General features: G+C 44.5%; 1 protein-coding gene across 2 annotated transcripts in view; it reads right to left on the bottom strand.

Annotated features, from left to right (window-relative positions):
* CALN1 (calneuron 1) overlaps positions 1 to 24,761 on the bottom strand; it is a 151,077-nt gene extending 126,316 nt beyond the window's left edge. For both annotated transcript variants that reach the window (XM_065418486.1, XM_065418487.1), the window contains exon 1: positions 24,644 to 24,761. In XM_065418486.1, the coding sequence (XP_065274558.1) occupies positions 24,644 to 24,761 (118 nt within the window). The remainder of the gene's footprint in view (positions 1 to 24,643) is intronic.
* Positions 24,762 to 24,986: the final 225 nt, after the last annotated feature.

Genomic DNA, 24,986 nt, shown 5'->3' with positions numbered 1-24,986 from the left:
CTACAACCCCCAACTAGGAGCTTTCCGGGCTTTTGTCCCCAATCTTCCCAGGGAGACGGAGGTAACAATTTGGCCTTGGTTTTTTTTTTTTAATTCTCAATCAAACTGGCCGAGCGTGGATGGAATTTGCCTTTTGCTTCATAGCACAAAGGCGCAATGAATTTCAATGAAGAAGCAAGAGTAGTCAATAATTGGCACCAGCTGTCTTTTTTTGCCTCACCATCTCTGTTTTGATAGAAGAACTGCAGAACCATTCATGGTTATTTATATAAATGCTGTACACTGCCCCAGCTGCAGACCTTCACCAATCTAGATCATTTTAGAAAAGCAGTGTTGCATATTTTCTGCCAAACAATTAACGCACACCGTAGCACACCAAGCAGAGAGTTTTAGGAGCACTAAACAAGGTTAGCACATTTGTAAACAGCTTGCTATGGTGTAATATTTTTTTCTGCTCATATGGTCTAAATATACGTTGGGAGGATTTTCTCCAGTACAAATGGCTCTGCTTGAAGGAATTTAAAACAACAAAAGGGCTTATGATAATTTCTTCTGCTGTTTGCCTAACGCGCGCTCTCTCTCACTCTCTCTTTCTCTTTGTTTTCTGGTTGGCCAAGTTACCAACTGAGGGGCAAGTTCCACCAATTATCCAAATGAGAGCTTGGTTTTAATGGAGCATCCAGTTTAAATAGAGATGAGGTAGAACACACATACTGGCCACCTGAGTGCTAACCTAAGTGCCACAGACTTTCCTGCATTGGCAAGACGGCTGGGACAAATCTCATCCCTGTAGAGAGAGCACACAACGCCCAAGTAAGAGCTTAGTTATCCGTAAGACCTGGCACTAACACCCCTTAAGGTGCGCATTCTACTCTCCATAAATGGCATTTTAGAAATCCAGGCTTCTCATTTCCTAGTGGCTTCCAGATCAAATGTGATCAGTTTAGAAGCTAAACTATGTTATTTCTGTCTTTCATAACACTCCAAATTTATAACCTGGGTTCTGGGAGTCAAACTGAGTTCTTGCCTCCTCCGTGCACGGCCCTCAATAATAAAAAGCAGCAGCTCTGCAGAGACAAGGTGAGTGAGGCAATATCTTTTATTGGACTAACTTCTGCTGGGGAGAGAGACGAGCTTTCGAGTTTACACAGAGCTCTTCAGGGCTGGGAAACTAACTCAAAGCATCACTGCTACATAAAATCATAGCATACCAGGGATGGAAGGGACCTCAGGAGGTCATCTAGTCCAACCCCCTGCTCAAAGCAGGACCAATCCCCAGACAGATTTTTGCCCCAGATCCCTAAATGGCCCCCCTCAAGGATTGAACTCACAACCCTGGGTTTAGCAGAACAATGCTCAAACCACTGAGCTATCCCTCCCCTGCATAAAACACTGCATAAAAGCTCTGCAGCTCCTTTTATGCCTACAGTGACTCTCGAGCAAACCCATCACTGTCAATGGTGATACTGACTGGAATTCAAGTCAGACATCTGGGTGACCATGCATAAGCAGGAGTGGAATCCAACTGGCTCTTCAGGCCTAAGCAACAGTTAAAAAATATTTTTGTCCCTCAAGTCAGCAGATATGACTCCGGATGTGCAAAGTGAACAGATCTGCTCAGAAGAAGGTGCCATTTTAAGATAGTCACAGTTCAAAGCAGTGCCCTATGTTAATCTCTCCATGTCTCAGCTCACCTATCTTTACAGTTGGAGGGACAGTAATATTGACCTACCTCACAGGGGCTTTGTGAGGCTAAATACATATTTTTATACAGGGCTTTGGGACCGGAGACAAAATGTGCTATAAAAGTGCAATGTATTTATTTGTATTGCGCACTTGAGGCTAGATAAAACCGGCTTGAGAGGCTGGACTGGGATTCATAAGACCTGGGTTCTGACCTTGGCTCTGCCATCCACTTGCAATGTGATCTTGGGTAAATCACTTCCCCTCTCGGTTTCCTCTTCCCTCCTTTGTCTTTCTTGTCTACTTAGGGTATCGGCTCTTATTCTCTTATTCATACACCCCCTATTATTCCTATTGGTTATTTGCATTGCAGTAGCATCTGGTAGCCGTAGTCCTGGACTAAGATCCTTTGTGCTAGGAGCTGTATGAACACAGAACACTAAGATGGGACAATGGGACCCCAGTCTTGCTTATGCTTCTCAGTGCATTGGTAACCCAAATAATACTTATTAATTTAATATCTTTAAGAGCATCTAACTTCCCGCTAGATCTGCAGCACATTCTGCCTTTTAAATAGTTCGTTCGATAAGCTTCTTTGATGGGCCACCATCCTGTTTGATATTCCATCCATGCTTGTTGCGAGGAGGCTGTTAATGAAATGGCAAAGACCTCCCAATCCTTGCGTATGTCTAAAAGATGTCTACAAAGCGGTACACTTTTTACACTTCATTTAAAAGCTCTAGAAACTAATTGGGAGTATAAAGTCAGGTCTAATTGATGTTTGTATTGATTGAACTGTTCCAAGTCTTAATTTCAGTTGTAAACCTCACTTTAAAATAAAGCCATTCATAATTAAGACAGGATCTGTAATTAATGGATTTTTATAGTCATAACAAAATTCCTCTCTCATCAATCTAAATTAAACTCTGCATCAAAGTTAGTGCAAATTAACTACCGTGGGTGACAAATTTGCTCTCTGCAAAGCTTCCACTATTTTTATCAACATCAAAAACTAATTTCTGAACCTACATAATTGTTGAAAGTTCATGTTAATAAACACGTATCAGAGATGGAATGTCCTTATTTCTCAATATTTGGGGCATACACACACACAAATGAGACAAATATTTGATGCCTTTTGCTGTAAATTGTGCAAAATAATCAACATACAACAGGCTTCTAAAAATACCTTGGCACCATATTTTATAAATATATTATATGGTGACAAAGTAGTTTATAGTGCCATGGAGCTACCCATTGGAGTGTTTAACCCTTTCCTCCTAAAATATCAATCTGTGTTTAGACAAAAGAAGTATTAAATTCCTATTTACACCCAGTCTCTTTATCGGTTAGACCCGTCGGTGAAACTTCGGTTGACCATACAACTTTGCTCAGACTCATCTTATTGGAAAGCTTTACAGTCATGACCCGCAATATGTACCGAGAACAGGATGTTTTAGGTTCATGGCCAAAAAAAAGGGTCATGGGACTTGTCTACATGGGAGGGTAATGCGCTCTACTGGGGTGTGATTTCTAAAGCACACTAAGGTGCTGTGCAATAATTTGTGTAGACCCTGCTGGTGCGCTTTAATGTAGTATTGTTTGAAAAAGTACTATGTTAAAGTGCACTGGGGAATCTGGGCAGATCTACATGGACCAATTAATGAGCAAGTATGCTTTAGAAATCACACCCCTGTAGAGTATATTACCTCACCGTGCAAACGAGTCCTTAGGACATGTGTACAGAATTTTAAGCTTTCTAATAAATAATTGTTTATGTACAATACTCTAACTTTTCCTTCTCTAGGTAACTTCCAGAAAGGCACCAACTTAATTGGTGCCTTAGTGGGAAATTGCTGCCAGTTCCTACAGGGGTACTGTTTTCCTCCTGTTTTTGTCTGGCTGCCTCACCGCAATTAAAAGGGACCCTGCAGAGAAAGCCAAGTATTTATTACTCTATCATACCTAGATATACTTAAATACGTTTTCAAAATAGTCTTTAGAAGTACTTGTCACTGTGTCTGAACAGTAGCAGTGCTTCTACGATTGAATGCTGCCATTTTGACTTTTTCTGCATTAGACTGCTGGGAATTTGGAGCCCAATCCTATTCCGGCTGCAGTTAACAGGAGTTTTGCTAGTAGTATCAGTGGGGGCAGAACTGGGGCCTAAGATTAAGGCACAGGAAAAACATCTCAGCACTGGAAAGCATGGGCAGGACAGATAATTTCAAAGCTGTTGTCAGACAAATTTGACTAAACACATCCAAAGTTTGTTTCAAAAGTGGGTCCCAGTTTTCGAGTGACAGAACCAATTCACATGTAGTATGACAAGTGGGACTGGAGAGAGGGTCAATTGCTGATGAAACACATGGGCTTGCTTACCGTGTATTTCAAAAGACCCAATGTTCAGAGCAACCCATTTTGCCCATAGTCAAATCTCAATGCAAGCCTCTAAGAAAGCCTTCGGTGTGGTAATTCACACTCTTTTTCACAGGTTTGCATGTGTTCATTGGCAAAAAGGATGAGACTGGTGGCCATATTGTAAAATACCATGTGGCTGACTTTGTTTTGTTAAAAGCTGGATGCATATTCTTATCTGCCAGCAAATGGTGCTCCTTATATTAACTATTTAGATACAATATACATAAATATATCGTAATTCTTTTATATAGCACTCAGACTTTTCTTGGCAAGCACCATTCATGCCCAAACAGCACTGGCACACAGCCACCTCAGATAGAGAACAATTTATATGTTTACAGACATGAAGACAATTCAACCAAGTCATTGCTGATCCCTGACCCAGGTCAAATTTAAACCAAGATTTGTTGTGAATTTGTTTGCACATGTCCATCTTCATCTTGCCTTACCAACCCCGTCTGGTGAGCGGGCAGTGTATTAAAATATAACTCTCCAGGAGCATTGTATATTTCAGCACATGTTTGGACATGTTCTTTCTCTACCATCACTGTCAAAGTCAGAGTTCCCAGTTTATGAAATAAAGTTACTATGGAAAAATGCTGTGACGCATTCACATCAGACCAAGAAACTAAAATGGGAACTGAAAGGCAGAGATGGATCTGAACTGTGCCAAACTTCCCCATGTGGGAGTATTCTGATCTGGGGTTTTGATTCCCCGGCTGCAGGACACTAGTTTCAGCATTTGGATCCAAACTTCCTCACAGTTCAAGGAGCTGAAATTTTGGTTAATTCCCATGTGTGCTAAAAAGCGTTTCTTTACAAATGAAGCAAAGCTAAGGAGATTAGCCAACTATTTAAATCTCAAATGACTAAGGGCCAGATCCTGGTCCCGTTAACATCAGTGGCAGTTTTAATATTGAAATCAATGGGGTCAGAATTTTACCTTTTCAGAATGTGCATTTGGATTTTTAAAACAACAAACCCATTCTAAAGCTAACTGGCTGGAATCAGTGCCTCCATCCTCTGGGCAAGCAGATTCAGTGTTTTTCTGTAGCCTAAAGTAGCTCATCTCATGAAGTAACATGGAAATGCTCTGACTGGGTGCTAGTGATGTCGCCAGTCATTGCTGGAGGAAGACAAAGCCCTGAACTCAAAAAGCTTAAAGTTGCCCCAAAGCTTTTTCTGTGCCAAGACTTAATAATAGGGGCCCAATCCTGTAGTTCTTGCACACTCAAAATCCCCTTGGAAGTCAAGAGGGATTTGGAATACACAAGTAATGGAGGACGACCCTGAAACAACAACATGGGGCTGCTGTTATTATTAGCTAAGAACAGGGGAAACTTTGGGGAGAAAAAAACAAACCAACCCTGTACAATTTACGGGTTTAAAAAAATATTTCACATGTGGACAAAAATCTCGACAGCCACTTGTTCAAAAGGGTTAACAGGGCCACTGCACAAATGGGACATCATTTATCTAATACTGCATTGGTATCGATCTCATCTCCTCCTTTTAAGGAGCACAATTAGTCTTATGAATGCAACTGAAAGAAAATGACTGGTGACAACTGCATGTTGTAGCCATGAGGAAGTAGGGTAGACTTTAACACCAGCTTTTGTTGTAGGAGACCAGAAAGGCACATGGCCAGCTTTGCACATGGGAATTGTCAATAAGTGCTTCACTCCCACAAGATATATTCTCAACTGGTCTCACAGCTTTCTACTTCTACTGGTTGGTTGGTTGGTTTTTATCTATTCTTTATAAAGGGCGAGATAGGTACATGAGCACACAGAAACTACCGCAAAATAAAAACCACAAAGAAAGACAATAAAACCTATCAAGCTACTGTCCTGCTCCCCAGCATGGGTTATCAGCACTAAAGTCCCGATCCGGACACCACTTAAGACCATGCACAAATGCCCTCCTGAATCAGGTCTAGAAGCATAGGACTCTGCCATTCAAACTAAAGGAGTAATTCCATTAGCTGGAAGCAGTAATAGGCTCTTATCCTCTGATTCTGGACCAGCCACAAGAATGGGACGTGTAATGTAAACTGAACCAGTGGATTACAATACTGAGAAGAGTTATTAGGCCGATGTTTTCTGTGCTTATACTATACAGGCAGAAACAATGGACCAAATACTATCCTGATTTATACCACTGAAGTCATCAGAGGTGCACAGGTTAATGGTCAGAGTTTTGCCCAATCTGACTGCTTTCTATCTTTAATAATGGATTTGATCCAAAGCCCACTGAAGTCAGTGGGCAGACGCCTATTGATTTTAATGGACTTTTAATCAGACCCAGTGTGCATAAACTATAGCCAGTGGTTACACACACCCCTTCTCCATAAAGATAAGGAACTGAGACAGGCAATTGTTCAGGCAGACTGGCCTCTTAGCTGTATGGTTAATTAGCTGTTGGAGTGCCCTCAAACTGTGCCCCTTGCTTATTAGTTAAATGGAATCCAATGAAGCAGAAATCCAACTCAAATGAGTACTCCCATGTGGCAACTATGTGCCAAGGGCAATATGGGGCTAGTGGCTGGACCATAGGACTGGTAGCCAAGAACTAGTGAGTTCTACCACCAATTCTGCAGATGACTTTCTGGGTTGTTCTGGCCAAGTCATTTTAAAAGCTCTCTGGAGGCAACACCACTAATTACTTTATGGGGCCTGGTGAGGATTAAAGTAAATGTGTGTGAAACATTGCTATTAATGCCAACACACACCATGTGAAAATTTCATTGCAGGGCCCAGTAACAAGGAGCTGTATGTAATTCAATCTTTGCGTCTGTTTTGTACATTCTGTAGGTAATAACCTTTTCATTCTGGAAACTGTAGAAGCATTTAAACAGGTGACCATTTAAGCCTGTAAACAGTCATACATTGGAAAGAGGCTACTCAAAAGCTAAACAAAGTAGGATAAAGCATCTTCATCCTGATTGCTGTGCTGTGTAGAGAATACACGTCATAAATGCAACTTGTCTGCGGACTACTACTTTTTTGTAACCCGCACTAACCCTATTGTGGCTGTTACTTACCCTCTAGTGGTTGGACTAGGATAAAAAGGTTTATGAGTAGAGCTGGCCCAAATGTACGATCTCTGCAGGAAACTTCACTTTTTTGAAATTTTCCACCAACCAGAAATCCTGAAAAAAAATTCATCTTGGAAATATCAACACATGGTGTTTCCTAAAGAAAATCTGCTCCTCAGGAACCTGACTGCTGCTGAATGAAATTGACATTCTTCTCACAGCCACCAGCTGGCACAGGAGTTTGGAAGTCCTGGGGCTCCCAGTCCAGGGCAGTCCGCATGAAGAGGGGCTGCCCCAGACCCTGGGAGCCTGGCTCCCTGGCAGGGCTCCTAGGCTCCCTGCCAAGCCTCAGTTAGAGCTAGGGCTCCCAACAATATGGCTGAGAGTCTGGAAGCCCTGGCATGGCTGCCTGCCCCAGAGCAGCAGACCCCGAAAACCTAGGCTTCCCAGCAGTGCAGAGAGCTGGCAGGTTTCCAATGCAAACCTGCCTTTCATTCACCAAAAATTCATTTTTGCTCAACATTTCCGGTTTGATGAATCAGCATTTTCCTCACACAATGTCCAGCCAGCTCTTTTTATGAGTCTGCTAGTGCCCCCAAGCTAATGGATTTGTTTCTTCAGCACAGGTAGCAGGGGCCTGTGCTTTTAGACTCAGAGGTACGAAATTCAATATCTGCAGACTAGCCAACCACTGGTGTCATTACATCTATTATTTTTATAAAGCAATAAGTAAGGCAATCAATGCAGCTTTATGGAAGGGGAAAATCAAATTTGCTGAAAGCTACAATCCCAGGAAGCCAGGTAGGGAAAGATGATTGTTGCTGCTATGTCCTTCAGCTCCCTCAATATTTTTCCATCTTTCCTACACCAGCATTGAACTAAAAGTTTACTTTCCTCCCCAGCTGTCAGAGATAAAATTTAAGTCCTTGTGACAGGCATCTTACCCATCACATGCTTTTAGAAAAGCAGGTTCAGCTTTCAAAGGCACAAACTTAGCTGTACCTGCAGAGCAAAGGGGATGCCACCTCCACATTAAGAGCTGTTGAAGAAAAACTACACCCAACTGATTCAACTGTAGGGGGAAAATACCAATTACTAGCTAGTTAAAACAGTTATTCCCCCGCCCCCATTCAAACCTATTCAAGGAACCCCCTGGCTATGCATTAGATTTAGATGAAAGAAAGGTAATGAGATCTGTCTTTCCCAATTTCTGTAGATAACTGCCCAAACGAATAATCTCATTAGTAATTAGAAATGCCCTGTTCCAAATGTTGCTGACATGTTTGTGTTCTAGTGACTTATCACAAAGAGGCACTACTTCCCCTAAATGACATTATAAAGATGTGAATTTGAGAAAATGAGCTTGGATACCTTTTCACGACTGAGAGGTTATTTTAGTTTTTACGCATTTCTCAGCAAAGATGTGAAACATTAAGACTGATCATAGCACTGTATTACTGAAGACTGGAAAATATATAATGATAAAATATCTGCTTTAGTTATTCTATCTTTATTATTTGCATTATTTGTTCCTACAACATACCAGAGGGCTGTTTACACATATAGGAAGACACAGTCTGTGTACTGAACACTTTATACTTTACACCCAGGTAAGTACTGAAAAAACAGCGTATGTGAACATTCATTCCAATTCTCATCAGCTTTTTGGTTCTACTTATAGTTGCCCTTCAGCTTACTGGTTGCAGATGCCAGGGGCCTTGCAGGTCAAGATCCCCAGTGGAAGAGAAGTCAGTGACCTGGAGTCTGGTTATATTCTAAGTATAGCTTGTTTTATTTACCTACATACACCAGTCCTGGAAGAGAGGTGGTCACATGCAGCACACAGGCAATTCCTTCTTTCAGGAATCTCTGCCCAAAACCAATGACTGGTTCCTAGGAAATATTTGATTTGAATCAGAGGCCGAGAGAGAGCAAACTCTCTGGTTCTTCGCACAGCTCCCTGTGATGAGTTCCTCCCCCAGGGTGCCACTGATAGGCTTACCATATTTAAAAAATAAAAAAAGAGGACACTCCACGGGGCCCTTTCCCACCCCCGGCCCCGCCCCAACTCCGCCCCTTCCCTGCCCATTCCCCGCCCCTTCCCCAAAGTCCCCGCCCTAACTCCCCCTCCTCCCTCCCAGCCACGCGAAAAGGGCTGCCCAAGCGCTACCGGCTTCACAGTTTGCCGGGCAGCCCCCAGACCCTGCGCCCCTTGCCGGCGCTTCCCCAGCGCAGGGTCTGGGGGCTGCCCGGCAAACCGTGAAGCCGGTAGCGCTCGGACTTCGGGCAGCCCCCATGCCTCCGGACCCTGCGCCCCCGGCTGGGCACTTCCCCTCCCGGGCTCCGGCTGCTGTGCTCCTCCCCTGACTCTTCGGCTCTGTTTAAGAGCCGAGCTGCCCGAGCGCTCCGGCTTCGGGCAGCCCCCTTGCCTCCGGACCCTGTGCCGCTGGAGCAGAGCAGCTGGAGCCCGGGAAGGGAAGTGCCCGGCCGGTATTTTTCCCGGACATGTTCGGCTTTTTGGCAATTCCCCCCGGACGGGGGTTTGATTACCAAAAAGCCGGACATGTCAGGGAAAAAACGGACGTATGGTAACCCTAGCCACTGAGCCCCCCTGACCCACCAGCCTGGGCTCCCTTTTACACTGTACTGCTGTGACAAGCTGCAAAGCCTTCTCTAGCCTGCACTTTCACCAGCGTACATATAGTTAGGAACACACCCAGCTGCAGTTACATGCAGGCAGGCTCTTTAACCAGCCCCTGCATGGGAAGGCCTCAACTAGGGCACCTCCCAGCTCCTATACCCCTCTGGAGTATAAACCCAAAATGATACCGCCTTGCGCTGCACAGGGAACTGTACAGCATAAGCTCATAAAATTCGCCCCCTCCCTCAAGGTGGAGAGGAATATTCAACAGCTTTCTCCCCCGAGTTATGATTCCCACATACTGGTTTTAGATAAAGTAAAACCAAGTTTATTAATGACAAAAAATAGATTTTAAGTGATTATAAGGGATAGTAAACAGATCAAAGCAGATTACCTAATAAATAAACAAAAATGCAAAGTAAGCTCAATGTACTAAATAGATTGGATATGAATAACAGATTCTCACCCTAAGTGATGATACAAGCAGACTGCAGATTCTTAAGGGGCAAGCTGCACTTGCTTACAGCTTGGAATGCCCAGGTATTCCAGTCACAAGCTAAAAATCCCTTTAGCCTGGGTCCAGCACTTCTCCCAGTTCAGTCTTTTTTCCTCAAGTGTTTCCAGGAGCCCTCTTGGGTGGGGAGTCAGTGAAGAACCCAGATGATGTCACTCCCTTGTCTTATATAGCTTTTGCATATGGCAGGAACCCTTTGTTTCACAGCTTGGTTCGCACGCCAGTCAGTGGAAAAATACTAATATCTCAAGGTGGAGTCCAGCACCAGGTGACATGGTCACATGTCTCTGTAAAGTCACAGCAGCCATCCCCCACGGGCTGTTTGGAGCGTTCACAGGAAGGCTCACCAGGTGGGAGATAAGCTTCTCCTAAGGCCTATTATTTCTTCCTAATGGCTCATTAACCTGAATGGGCCCTTCCCAGCCAGCCATCTAGACTGAGAGCATTTTCCTAGTAGGCGTTGGCCAAGAATAGCTACATGTGAAATAGATATAGTCAATACTCATAACTTCGGATACAAAAAGTATACATGCATACAAATAGGATAATCATATTCAGCAAACCATAACCTTTCCAATGACACCTCACATGCCTTATCTTGCATAAAATACATCATAGTTATAATTATATCATACTAATATCGCTATGAAGAATATGGGACGGAATGTCACACTCTCCCCTACTGAATTCTGCACAACACCACTTGTCTTCCCAAAACTGAACATTTGCTCACATACTCAGAAAAAGAACTTGGAAGACTGTGTAACAGCAACACCTATATGCACCACAGACATGTGCTTTAACCTGACCTTTGAATGCAAAAAGAAATGTAATTTCTAACTCATTTAAATTTCACTCCGAGGCAGATTTTGCTAATAGCCCTGGGCCAAATTCATGGTGTCATCCCACTAACTTCAGTGAATTTGTCCCACTCATCCTACAATGTAATAGCATTACAAATGGCAAATGATCACAAAGCACTTTACATACTACCGAGACGATTCGCCTTTTGATCGGCACTACAGACCTCTACTGCGGACCTTGCACCTGTTCCACTTCTAGACTCCCTCTGACATCAATTGCGCTGAGTGGAGAATTCATATGTATACACATATATACACACAGAAATTGCTTCTCCCACTGACCCTGTGCCACCTTTGAAGTGAAATGAGGCAAGTGGTTAACCCACTGCCCCACAACACTGTTCCACCACTGGGCTAGTCCAGATGACAAATACCTTAACCCAGGCATGCACAGTAAAACCTGTTATAACCAAACAAAGTTCTGGGTTCTAGTCCCAACTCTGCCTCTCCTGTGCTGTGTGACTAGGCAAGGTGCTCAAACTCTCTGTGTCCCTCTCTGTGAAATGATGACGAGGATACTTGCCTGGCAAACAGGTCTGCTCTTCTGTTTGGATGATTAATGTTTGTCAAGTACTTGAAATTGTCACATGGAGAGAGCCATATACCCACCCAGTGATATATTAACCATAGGGATTACTTGCACCTCTTTGGTACTCATGGGCATGCAGAAGCAAACTTTGAATTCAAAGTTTCAATTTAATACCCTTTGATGTTTCAAAAGCCAGCCAAGGCCAGGAAAAGCTTCTTACCGGCTGGGTTTCTGCCCCACCATTTGTCTGACAGTTGGATGCAGCAGCAATCCGACACAAGCCGACAACTGCTGCCCTTAGTCCTGGCTGCCAGCTCATCTTACTCAAGAGGACTTCTAGGATGGAACCTGAGTGGTCAGACACTACACCAAGCCAGCTACCAACCACCTGCTTCCTTGCCTGTGCCTTCCAGAACAGTCTGTCCAGCTTCCCCTGGCTCCCAAATCTCTTCCCCAATATTCCCTGCTTCCCCATCCCAGCTCTGACTCTAATATCACCCCTCCACCACCGCTACTCTGTTCCTGCTTTGCTCTTCCAACTAATCTGCCCCCAAGAATCTTGGCCACTCCACCACAGAGAATCCTGCTTCCCTCTCGCACGTGATTCTCCACTTCCCCACTATTCTTTCTTCCCTGGCTTTAAAACTCCCTCAGCCACTACCCTGCAGATCCCCACTCACTTCCTATCTTACGTGACACCAATTTTCCACCCCTCTCCTCTTCCCCCTTTCTGAATGTTTTGCAAATAATCTGACAAAATTACCAGGAAGGAGTGTGTTTCAGTGGCTGCGCAGGACAGGAGCTGGGTGCCCCGTGTGGGTTGCACTGTATATTACTGTGCATTCACTCAGTGAAAAAAGACAATACAGAGATGTTCCCAGCATCCTATCTCTGGCCATTTGCATCTATTCTCATTTCATTTTGGGATGAGCTACCGTATGTTTTTCTATTTCCCCTTCTTTGCCTTCAATTAAGCATTGCTTTCAATGACATGACCTGGCTAGGTAAACTTGGATACGGAGCTTTTACAACAGCTGGTCTCATGCTTCCCACAGCCTTGTAATTGCAGTGAGAATGGAAAGGTGGGTCAGAACCATATCAAGATGCAATGCAGTCTATTAGTTTTACTCTTCTGAGCACAGCATACTTAGCTTCTCTCCTCTGGATCTATGCCTTGCTAAGTGACTCGTAGCTCTCCTAGTCATGAGACGTGAGTCACAGCCTTGCCCCCTCAGGAAGACAAATGTACTTTATCATGTGTGGGGAGAGTACTGGGGGGGAGAGGGGCGAGGACATAATCAAAACGTGTCATTACAGACTTCTGGACAGCAGTTGCCTGCGATGGCTTCTAACCAATAACACAGCAGGTTTGAAGATGCTTTATGATACCACATAACAGATGCCCTGAAAGTCAAACTCAAGCCATTAAGATTAACCTTGACATTTTATCTTATTTTTCTAAAAAAAAAGGTCTTTAAAAAGGATCACATGTGGAAGATACAGGCAAAGCTTTCCCTGGATTTCTGGAGATTCCCCATCTCCTCCATTCACGGGATAAATGCAAAGCAGAAGTTCGCTCAATGCCATTCATTGAGACCCATTTCAGCAAAGGGCTTAAGCCTGTCCACTAAAAACACATGTTAAAGTTAAGCACTTTGCCGAAAAGGGGCTTTCCTCAGAATACTACCTCTGGGAAATCTTCTACCACCCAGATGGGGATATAAATATTATTCTGCCCTTCTTACAAACATTGCTCCCATGTGGTAAACTGAGGCACATAGCGATTAATGACTTTCACAAAGTCTCAGTGCAGAACTAGAACCCAGAAGTCCTGGCTCCCGGTCTGTTGCTCTGTAGCTGCCAGATCTCATCATTAATCTATTCTTTAGACTGGCTTTATGAAATGCACTTAAACGCTGTGGCGAACAGATGTCTAGTCGTAGGCGTCGCTACGTTTGGCAGGGTGACTCTTCTGGACTTGAGGAAGTTGACTTAGGTTTTGCTACAACTTGATTAAATCTGACATGCTGAAAAACACAGTGAGGTACCTCATGATGGCTAAAACATTGACCACTGTAACTCTAAGGGGCACCTGACAAGAGACAACCCAGCAAACAGACTGAGACAGAGCTGGTTCTCAGCGTTCGCATCGTTTACTTTTTCAAGTATTAATTATTTAAAATAATGCTAATTGAAGGGGAAACAGGCACAGTGCGCTGGCTAATTGACACACTACAGTGCATGCTATTCTGAGCAGGAACCCTGCTAGAACAGAAGTACCGCAGAGGTGCCCTTGACTGGGTGCAGCTAACTGAACCGAAGTCATTTCCCCATGCAACATGAAATATGCATCCTAACCACTGCTAAGCCTGTAGAACCTTTTCCCGCATTTTATAAATTCATGCAAGCTCATTCTGCCCCAGAATCATGCAACATTAAGGTCCCGTTTGCTCTACTTTAGCTCTGGCTTAGATTCATCAGGGCACTCTAGTAATATTCATCCTCCTTTTGCCTCTTTGTTAAATGCATCTTGTCTGAACCTCCTGAGTCCACTCTGCAGCAGCCCCAGGACTTTGGTTGAGATATGAAAGCCCTAAGCGATGAGCTAGAGGACAGTTGGTATGAGAACCGATACGGCATAGAACAGAAAATAGAACAGGCTATTTGACTAAGCACTTACATAGTATATTGGGGGCCTGCGTCTTCTCAGACACACTTCATGGACGTGACACGAGTCTAGCATCGTTGACATCAGTGGAGTTATTCCCAGTTTAAACTGGCATAAGTGAGAGGAGAATCCCCCCTAAATTAACGAATCCTGAATGAGATGAGTATTAATGCAGATTTATTCAGCCACAAATGGGGAAGGCGAGGCACAGAGAGGTAGGCAACTTAGCAACACAATGGCCCCTGTTTCTAAGATACCAAGTGCAAATGGGAATCTTCAGTCAGCTGGTCTGAATACACAGTTCTGCAGGCCTCCTGCTGCTCCCACCAGGCTGCCGTTCCTTCTCCATTGAACCTGCAGCTCAGGAAGGAGACAGCCTCTCGTGCAAGTAGTTGGCTTCAATGGGGCTATCTTGGCAGGAACAGAGCCAGCAGCCCACCAAGAGTGGTCAGAGAGGGATAAAGAAGGATCAAAGAGGGAAGTTTTGAAAAGGTCAACGGTAGGGTGTATTCTGTAAGAAGAAAAAAAAATCTCCTTTGGGATATTCAGAGGCTGTTCCCTCTAACCATCTCCGGGTGCATTCAATCTGAAATCTGTTTCCCTGCAGCACTCCCCACCCCAGGCCCTATCAGCCCAGGGAGCAAACAGCAGAAGCAGAATCAAACCCCACAGTCTCCTGTGTGGCAAGGAGAGGCGCTTCAACCAACAGCAACCAGTATTGACCACTAATGAATTTACGCAGCGTCTGAAAGGTCCAGGAGGGATGCTAGAAAATGTTCACCTTTGTCTGAGCCTCTGGATGTAGGCACCTGATGCTGACTAAACACATGGGCCCCAATCCTCCATTCTCTTGCTTCTGTGCCTGGGAGAGGAACAGCAGGAGGGAGGCAAAGCTAGCTTAAAGCCACCTTTGACTCCGCCTATTCAGGGGTCTGCCTGGGAAGCAGAGAATAGCCACAGAACAGGGCACTCTCCCTATCCCCTCTCCCTTTTGTGAGCTCCACGGCTTCTGAGAGGCTGTCTGTGCAGAGGGTGTTCTCCAGACTGCTGCAAAGGGGCTTTGCTGTTAACTAAGGATCAGGCCCACTGAGTATTTAGAGCAACATGCACTGAGAATCATGCTCCCTGCAGAGCAGCTGTGAGGTGAACCATGGATTTAGGACAAGGAACTGGACGGATTCTGGAAAACAAATGGTCTAGATTAGAAATATGCATTAAAAAGGTCCATATTAAAGTGGTATCAATGTCCGATTTGAGGGACTTTTAAGCATGTTTAGAGCTTGATCTGAGTTGGCCAGGCAGCAACTCTGCACACAGGTCCTTGGCCCATGCAGAGAGCGAGTTAGAATACTGCTCCAAAGAAAGGCAGTCTTAAAAATGAACTGGGTTTATTTACAAAAATTCAGAGGACTATTCACCCACAATTCAGATCACATGAGGGATAACGTAACGACGATGCGTTTCCAGTAGGAGACACGCACACCTGTCTCCATGCTACGAGGCAAGAGATTAAATAAACAAAGTAATGAGGAGTGAGGTAAAAGTGGCTTCGTGCAAACGGCGGGGCTTTTCTAAAAACGGTCTTGTACACAGAGGGTTAACAATGTCCACCCTGTATCGGTTCCTTCCTTGCTGTCTCCAGTAGACTCGTCCCCTTTCGTACACCATCCTCGTTCAGATTCACTGCGGAGGATAACTAACCCCAGTGACACTCAGAGGACTTGCCCACTGACCAGCCAATACCAATAGCTACGGTGATGTAGCTAGAGCTCAAACGTAACTTCTTTAATTGTCTTCCAGATGGTGTCCCTAGCAATTGTCATGTTGGCAGCCGATCGTCAGTTTATTAATTCTCTCTGTCAGAGCTCTCCCCTCAGAGATGGCCGCGATGTGTTACACTGGATTTTTCCTTTATAATAGACTGCTGGGGCAGTAAGCCAAGGTGACTGAGCTTTACAGTAAAGGATTCTGGCATCTGGGAAAAGGAGCAAGCACTTCCCCCTTTAACGCAAGGCATCTGCGACCCCTTTCCCCAGCACATACACAAACGCTATGAGGATCCCCCCAATACTTTAGCAACCTGCCACATTGGGCAAATATAGAACCGCCAGCCAGGGCCCAGGCAGTAAAACATCTGGGAATGGAAACCTGAGCTGCTTTGTGCCGCTCCACAATTTCCATGCTGTAGCTTTTTACCACCTGCCTGCTGAGGGTCCTTAGTGCCTCATATAGCACAGCACTGGCCTTCTAGCCACAGCATTCCCTGAGACATCACAGCATCCACAGCTTAGAAGATACGAGCTTGGCTCCCTACAGAGCCCAACTTCCTTCTAACCCCAAGAGTCACTCTTGCGTCATACCGGCTTCGTGTGTCCGAGTGATTGTCGGTGCCTGTTAGGGGTTGGGACCTGTTACTCCTGTTAACAAAAGCTCCTGTAGCTCAAGTGCTAGACGCCTGTGTTTCTGGAACTGAATTACAGTCCCTGTGAGTGTGTGTGAGAGAGAGAGACAGATTTGTCTAGTAATTGTGTCTGTCTGTCTGCAGCACCTGGATTTCATTACAGCTCTGTGCAAAGTGGGTGTAAGATGCTATCAGATCAGAACAGTAGATTTTACCACTTACTTTCCCACTTTCTAAATGGTTACACAAGGTGCGGCTCAATGGAGAATTAGGCCCGATGTCTTTGAGCCAGTATATAAACATCAAAGCAAACCCAAACACTGGAATCTATAGACTCCATATTAATTTTATAGAAGATAAAATAGATTGGGATAATTATACATGCAGAGCACTGCTGTGTCCTCCCTTTGTCTGATTTAAATGAACACGCTCTAACCTAAGCCCACAGTAAATAAAAACACGGGCCAGAATGGGTAGCCACAATCTCTCTGTGTGCATGTATGTTCTTCCTGTGGGTATTCGTTCTATGGGCTTTTTTCAGGAGCAAATGTGCATCTCATAATAAAATAATCCATATTATACAGAAGTTATCATTACCGTGCTGCTATTTATGATTTTTAAATGGAAACTGTTTCAAACCTGAAGCAACTGGGCACTGAAGAAATGCACACTGTAATTAAAATATATTTATATTTGGGAAACTGGAAAGAAAAGCCCCACAGGCATCAGAGATACCCACGGTCCAGCCAGGGGAGTATCTGCATCATGACACTGTGGCTTTATATCCACAAAGATGAAACAGTATTTAAACACAATTTAAAACATAAATTATTCCATTTTCAGCCCAGATCATTCATGATGGGGAATCCATGGATAAACCTCTCTTTTACAAGCATTCCGAGCATTATACAATTTCATCCACGTAATTAACAGGCTGCTCCCAGGGCTCTCACTGAAATACGGGCTTTTGAGAAACCTCTGCTGCTATCGCCCTCAATGCTGTGCACCACAGCTGCTAATCTGAGCACGAGCCTTTAATGCAACATAAGCCTGGCTAGCATTTCAGCTTAGTTCCTTCTGGGTCATGCTCGGCCATTTCAGAAGAGGTCCTTGAACCCCCAAATGCACCTTATCTTTCCCTTTTATCCCTCTCCTCCTCTGGGTGGTTTTTTCCATGGCCAAAAAGCTAAGAAAGGCAGACTCACTCAGTGTTGCTCCATGTGTCAACCAAGCATCTAACAGGACATAGCCCCTTTGGATTTTCCTCCCTCTGAGTGCTCGTGCATTTCTTCTCCAAAGTACTTAAGTTTCACGCTCTCCGGGGATACTAAAGCAGCTCACTCTGCAACAATAAGTCTCATCTGCAAATATACTGTGCAATCAGCTTGATTTTAAGACTAGCAAGAATCTAACTGCTCCTCGAGCCACCAGAACTCAGCAGGGTGAACAAAATAGCCACAAATCCAAAGGAGCCACAGAACAGGCACATTCTAAAAGAATCATTTTCAGGGAGGAACTTCTGGGACTAATATTGTGGTTCCCCATCTCTGAGAGGCAACAGCCTTTTTATCAAGTCCTCTTGGTAGCCAATAGCAAATCAGGTCCCAATGCAGCAAAATGCTTAAGCAGTTCAATGGGACTTGAGTGCCTGTGGATGTGCTTTGCTGAATAGGGATGGGATTACGGTTAAGATCATGCTTCAGAGCTTTGCCGAATCAGTGCCTTAGTGCATTGCAGGGCACAGAATATATCTGAAATGCATTAAAAACTGACCTTCTTGAGGCTACCCACTGTCCAGTCAGCAATCATGACCTCTGCCTTCATTTTAACAGCCATGGACAAAATTTATAGACATGCGTGTCTAAAGTTTAGGTGCCTTAGTTTGAGAATTGGGGTCCACAGTTTTTGTTCCTGCTTCCCAAGAGAGCCTATTTAGTGGTATAATCTCCATCATCCTAATGCCTTATTGTCCTGCTGCAACTATTGCCTCAATATATCCTCATCCAATTTTTCATTGCCTGGATTATTGGCATATGGCCGCCAACATCTAATTTTGAAGTCCATATGGACATCATTTAACCAGGCCCTTTCATTTTTGCATGAGCTGTTTTCCAATTATACTCTAAAGCCACTCACTGTTGTATCTCATGCAGCAGCCCAGCATACAAGTGACCTGGTTAAAATCGCTTCTGCAGGTATTGCTCCCACTCCATAATGGCAGAGAGTTGGCAATGAAACAGGTGGAAGCCTGGTAATGGAGGTGCTATAGTGCATGCAGACATGTGAGCATGTTTGTCTTCAACTCAAACAAAATAATCCTTGAGGAAGAGCTCTGATTCAGGGAAAGTCCTAGAGAACTTCATTTGAAGGCCACTTGAACAAAGCTTGTCTAGACTGGGGACTTTCCCCAGTTACAGCCTTTTCAATAGCTCCACTACTGCAGGCCTAGCTTGGACAGGCAAAGCCATGATTTGTACTGATGGAGCTTCCCTCGGCTTCACTACGCTAGAGCTTGCACCACTTCAGCCAGGCTGTTGTCTACAATCAGGGCACATCCCCAGTCCACAGAAGGTCTTACAGGCACAGCTAAGGTTTTATGGCGGAGGCCATATGATCTAAATCTGTGGATGAAATACCTTATTACTTCAAGATGCTTTAAATACATCAGGGAGTAAATCTCAGGGAGGGTAAAGAGCTATTTAAGCTGAAGGACAATGTCGGCACAAGAACAAATGGGTATAAAATGGAGATGAATAAACTGAGGCTGAAAATCAGAAAAAGGTTTCCAGCCAACAGAGGGGTGAGGCTCTGGAGCAGCCTCCCAATGGGAGCAGTGTGGGCAAGAAACCTAACTGATTTCAAGATGGAGCTTGATAAATTTATGAGAGGGATTCTGTGGGGTAGTTGCCAGTGATAGCAGGGGACTGGACTTGATGACCCAGCAGGTCCTGTCCAATCGTGTGTGTGTGTGTGTGTGTGTGTGTGTGTGTGTGTGTGTGTGTGTGTGTGTGTGTGTGTGTGTGTGTGTGTGTGAGAGAGAGAGAGAGAGAGAGATGTGTGTGAGATACACCCCCACAGACACAGACTTTTACAAAGTTTACCTAAAATGCATATATTTTCCCTTCAGGTGATATTTGTCAGACTCTTACAATGGGAACATTTTGCCTTCTAACGATACTCTTTAGATAGGGCCTGTGTGGGTGGATGACTCAAACTTGCAATGATGATTCCATCCCCTGATTTTTTATTAAAATGTATATTTATAACCTTAGCAATTTGTAATGTTAAGGCAGCAGCCGATTCTAAAAGGAAATATGTGCAAATAGTGCTAAAATTCTGAAATGAATCAACAATAGCCAGGAAATTCATAGATAAAGCAGTTGCTCTAGCCCTAATTTATGCTCTCATGCCTAGCTATTGCTGACTATATGGCACATAACATTCACCAGAGGCCAGCTCCTACTTTATAATCCCCAAGAGACAGGTTATGGATGGCATGTCAGTTTCAACTTTGTCATTTACTTTGTGTTACAAATTTTGGCAACACCTAATGTAGCTTTCTATTTGTTAATTTCCTTTGCAATCCTAAGAGTTTCTCAAAACCCTCATGCTACTATGGGGACCACAAATAGCAAATGACACTATGAGGAATGGACAGAGAATCAAAAGAGTAACGAACTATTGCTTCAGCCTATTTTCTTTGCTGCCACAGTAGTATTTACAGCAGAATGGGAAAAAGAGGATGCATTTAAAATAGACAGATGGCTGACAAAAGACTGAGAAGTTCTCATGGGAAGAGAATGACTAGCCAGAAAAGAAGTGGAAGAATTGCCTGGGCATGTGAACAGACTACTCGAAGATGTGCTTATTTACCCTACAACCCAGAATCTCTGCTCACATTTACCCCTTATTAAAAATGTGTGTAACCTTGAACAATTTAAATTGTCTGATGTTCATACCATACAGCACTATATGACCCCGTGGACCCCATAACAACAACGCAAGTATGAATTAATTACATTACCCCTCAACAAAAATAACATTCTAATCTATTTGGTTTTACTTAGGCTCTTATACTGCACTTATCACCGTAGTAACTGATCACTTGCACTTTTAAAAATCCATTTCAGAAGTGAATGGGATTGAGCCAAACACTCTAGATGTTACCATGATGCCAGAGAAGCCTAACAGATCAGATAGCTATCTGGGCCTCAATCTTGCAAGAAGTCCCACCCAAAATTCCCATTAACTTTTGTGCAAGAAGGTTCAATCCTTTAAGGATTTAGCATATTGCGGCTGGTATTTTGAAGGCACCGGAGGGGGTTTAGGCACCCAAATCCCATTGAAAGTCAATGGGAGTTCAGTGCCTAACTCCCATAGGCTCCTTTTGAAAATCCCAGCCTGTATTATTAATTTCAAATTTGTTACTATGTTACAAAGGTTGTGATGCGGCCGTTAGTACATCAGTATAACTCCCATATGCCCTCACCAACGTCCAAAGCTAAAACGTCTTAATAACTGCTACCTAGACTGTAAACTCTTTGGGGAAGAGATGGTCTTTTTGTTCTAGGTTTGTATAGTACCTAGCACAGTGGGGTCCTGGTCTCTGGCTGGGGCTGTTAGGTGCTACAATAACACGAATAAATAATAAAATAATACTTACTGCTGGTAAAAAATAACAAATGGCCAAAAGGGATCCTGTCCTTTTTTTTTTAAACGACTAAGCTATATTTTAGTAAACCGTGCACAGGAAAGCATTTCCACCTACGAAATCCTTCTGTGCTGATATGGCTTAAGAGGAACTGAATCAATTTAGTACCAATTTTGTGTGTAAGGAAAAAAAAAATGCCCCCGGGTTGAGATCTTTTCTGCTAGGCTAAAAACTGGGACATATCTTCATGGCAAAGTTATAAAGCCTTTGAAAATAAGTGTTTGTAAAGCAAAATGCTGCCAAAAATTTATAAGTAAATTCTAACGAGAAGTCTGTGTCTAACAGCCAAAGAAGAAACGGGTGATTAGCAAAAGAGCTCAGACTCCTGTATTTTGAAGAATGAGTGGGATATCCTTTGTGAACAGAGATGAATGAAATAAGCTGCTCTCCAGTGCAACGGCACAATTACAATAAGGCACAAACCACATTGAGCTGACATGGGATTAACATTCACAGCGACTGCCACTGGTTTTATAAGCCGGCTACCCAGCACTTATTCATGACATTTCACATTAATTACCAGTAATGACACTCAGTGATTCATATTCAGACTGACTCCGTTTAGGCCAGGCACCTTCACTCCCTGGGCTGAATTTTGTGATGACCAATAGCCTGTGAAATCAGAATGCAGTCGACAACATGCATGAATTTTACCTGATTGGGGGGTGGCCAAATTGCAAAGTAGGGTAGGGGTGGTTAAGGGGGCCTAAATCTCTGGTCTGTCACTGTTCTGTGCAGGGCTGGTCTCCCTGTGCTATGTTAGAGCAGCTTGAAGGCCATCTGCAAACAGCCTGAGAGGAGTGAAAATACATCTGAGAATCAGCACATCTCAGCAGTATTCTGGCCACCCTCCCTTCCTCCAACCAGGCCCCCTTTTCCTGCAGTGCTAGCGGCAGGGAGGGTGAATGGCACAAAAGTCCTTCTGCCACTACAGGATCACTGGTGTCTCCCCTTCCCTAGCTCTCTGGGCCAGTTAAATCAGCTTCACTGCCAGATTACTCCAGTTCAATAACACAAAGAGGCCATGCTGCACTGACAGAGAGCTTGCCTTTGTGTCTGACACTGATATGTAAACACTTCAGAGCAGAGACCTGGCTTTTCTGTTTGGTTGCTTGCTGCTAAATGCAAATCTTCTAAATAAATAAGTTGCAATTCCTTCCTCAGTCACTAGGAGGTAAGGGGTCTGTGAGCTATAGAGGAAGTTAAAATGGGAACACCCTGGTTAGTGTGTAGCAGCGAAGTCTTCCAGAGCGGCATTTGAGCAAGACTTAATCCACTGCCATCTTGTCTGCATTGTGCTAACCTATTTGATCATCAACTATGAGAGCATCTAAACTTTACCTAACCACATTGTTCTCCCTTATTGCAGCCCACAATGGGCAAGCCAGCTCAGCGATATTATCAACCAAACCCAAACTCTCATCCAAACTTCCACAGCACCTTACAAGGAACACAGAGGGTGGCTATAAAATCTGCACACTTCCCTTAAGTGATATACCTTAAGTGACATTTTTAGTTAAACTGTGTTTAAAGTGTTTTATACTAGGTACTGTATATTTCTTACCTTTAATAAGTATAGTAAATTCCCACTGGGGGAAAAAAATCATTTTAATAAATATATTTGGAGAACGTACTTTTTTTCTTCTTAGCTTAAATTAACGTTCAGCTTGCAAAATTGACTTACAGAGAGTAGAGATAAAATAGACCTGTCAAGCTTGTGAGATCTGATTTATCCTCAGAACATATAAAACTTGGCTTGCTTGCATGTTGCCCCACCAATACGTGTAAACCCTGTTCTAGCTCCATTTCCATGCTTGTTGAATCATTAAGCTCTCTGCAGAGCTTGTACAAAAGGTCCACTGGTAGGGTTACCATACGTCCGGATTTTCCCGGACATGTCCGGCTTTTTGGGCTCCAAATCCCCGTCCGGGGGGAAATCCCAAAAAGCCGGACATGTCCGGGAAAATCGGGACATGCGGGGCCGGCGGTGCTGGGCTGGGGGCCGGGCCGGGGGCTGGCGGTGCCGAGCAGGGGCCGGGGGCCGGCGGTGCGGTGCCGGCCCGGGGGTGCCGAGCTGGGGGCCGGGCCGGCGGTGCCGAGCTGGGGGCCAGGGGCCAGGCCGGGGACCGGGCCGGCGGTGCGGTGCCGAGCCGGGGGCCGGGGGGTGCTGAGCCGGGGGCTGGGCCGGGGACCGGCAGTGCTGGGCGGGCCGGGGGTGCTCGGCTGGGGGCTGGCCCGGGGCCGGCACCCCAGAGCCCGAGCCGACCCAGGCTGGAGACGCCGGGGGGGCCAGACTGGGCCGCGCCTCCTCCCCCCACACCCCTCTTACCTGCTTCAGGCTTCCCGCGAATCAAATGTTCGCGGGAAGCAGGGGAGGGGGCGGAGTTGGGGCGGGGACTTTGGGGAAGGGGCAGAGTTGGGGCGGGGGCGGGGGCGGGGCCGGAGCCCCGTGGAGTGTCCTCCTTTTGGAGGCTCAAAATATGGTAACCCTATCTGACAGTGACCAATACCAGATGCTGCAGAAGAAAGTGCAAGAAACTCCACAGTAGGAAGTTATGGGATAATCCACCCACAAGGAAAGTTTCTTTCTAACCCTCGTCAATTAAAGGTTGGCTTATGCCCTCAATCATTGACCTGGAGAAGTCAATCGCAAAGCACTTTTCCAGCCCCAGAGCCACATTCAACTTCCACATATCTATCTAGATAAATAGATATAGCTAGACAGAAAACTTCTTGCTTAATGGCCATATAGCAAATGTGATGATACATCTAGGAACACAGATCCTGGCCCTGCGTAAAGAACAAGGCATCTTCCTGTGTAAAGAACAAGGCATCTTTATCCAAAATGTTAGTCTAACTTTCTCCTGCAAAATTTGGCCCATTCAGAACATGCTTGTTTTTTTAAAAGCTCTTGCCTTATTTGAAGGTGAAAGGACAGAGACTGAAACTAAAAGCAGACCTGAGATCTGAATATAACTTCAGACTATGGCCTTCCCCTCATTTTAGATCTGGTGAGCTGTGCCACTTAAAACAAACCTTTTATTCTCTACTTCACACTCAGAATGGCGTTCAAGTTATTTTAAGATTACGCAACTAATAAAATGAATGCAGGCTCACCGACTACCTTTCCCTACTGTCTAATTACCCCCTCCCCACCTCAAACAAGGCTCCTTACCATCCAATTCCTCCACAGAGATATTGGCTAGCTGTTCACTGTCACTGCCAGCAGAGAGCGATCGATTCAGGTAGTTCCCCTTGTATAACAAGCCAGCCGTTACATGGTGGAATGGCATCTTCTCCCTGTACACGAAAAACAAGCAGAAGAATCATTATAATACTTTTTCTTTTCTTTCTTTTCAGAGAGCAATCAGCTGCCTTTGAAAGAGCAGTAGGATTAAAACCTTCTGCATCTCAGAATGATGAATGCTCAGAGAAGCCAAGTTCATGACTGATGGATTGCAGGCTTAATTTTGTCGCTACACCAGAAACTAAACAAAGAACAGTGTCTTCTTCATTAA

Source organism: Emys orbicularis, chromosome 17, assembly GCF_028017835.1.
Source record: "Emys orbicularis isolate rEmyOrb1 chromosome 17, rEmyOrb1.hap1, whole genome shotgun sequence".
In the NCBI taxonomy this organism is placed as follows: domain Eukaryota; kingdom Metazoa; phylum Chordata; order Testudines; family Emydidae; genus Emys; species Emys orbicularis.
This window is presented reverse-complemented; position numbering and strand designations above follow the sequence as displayed.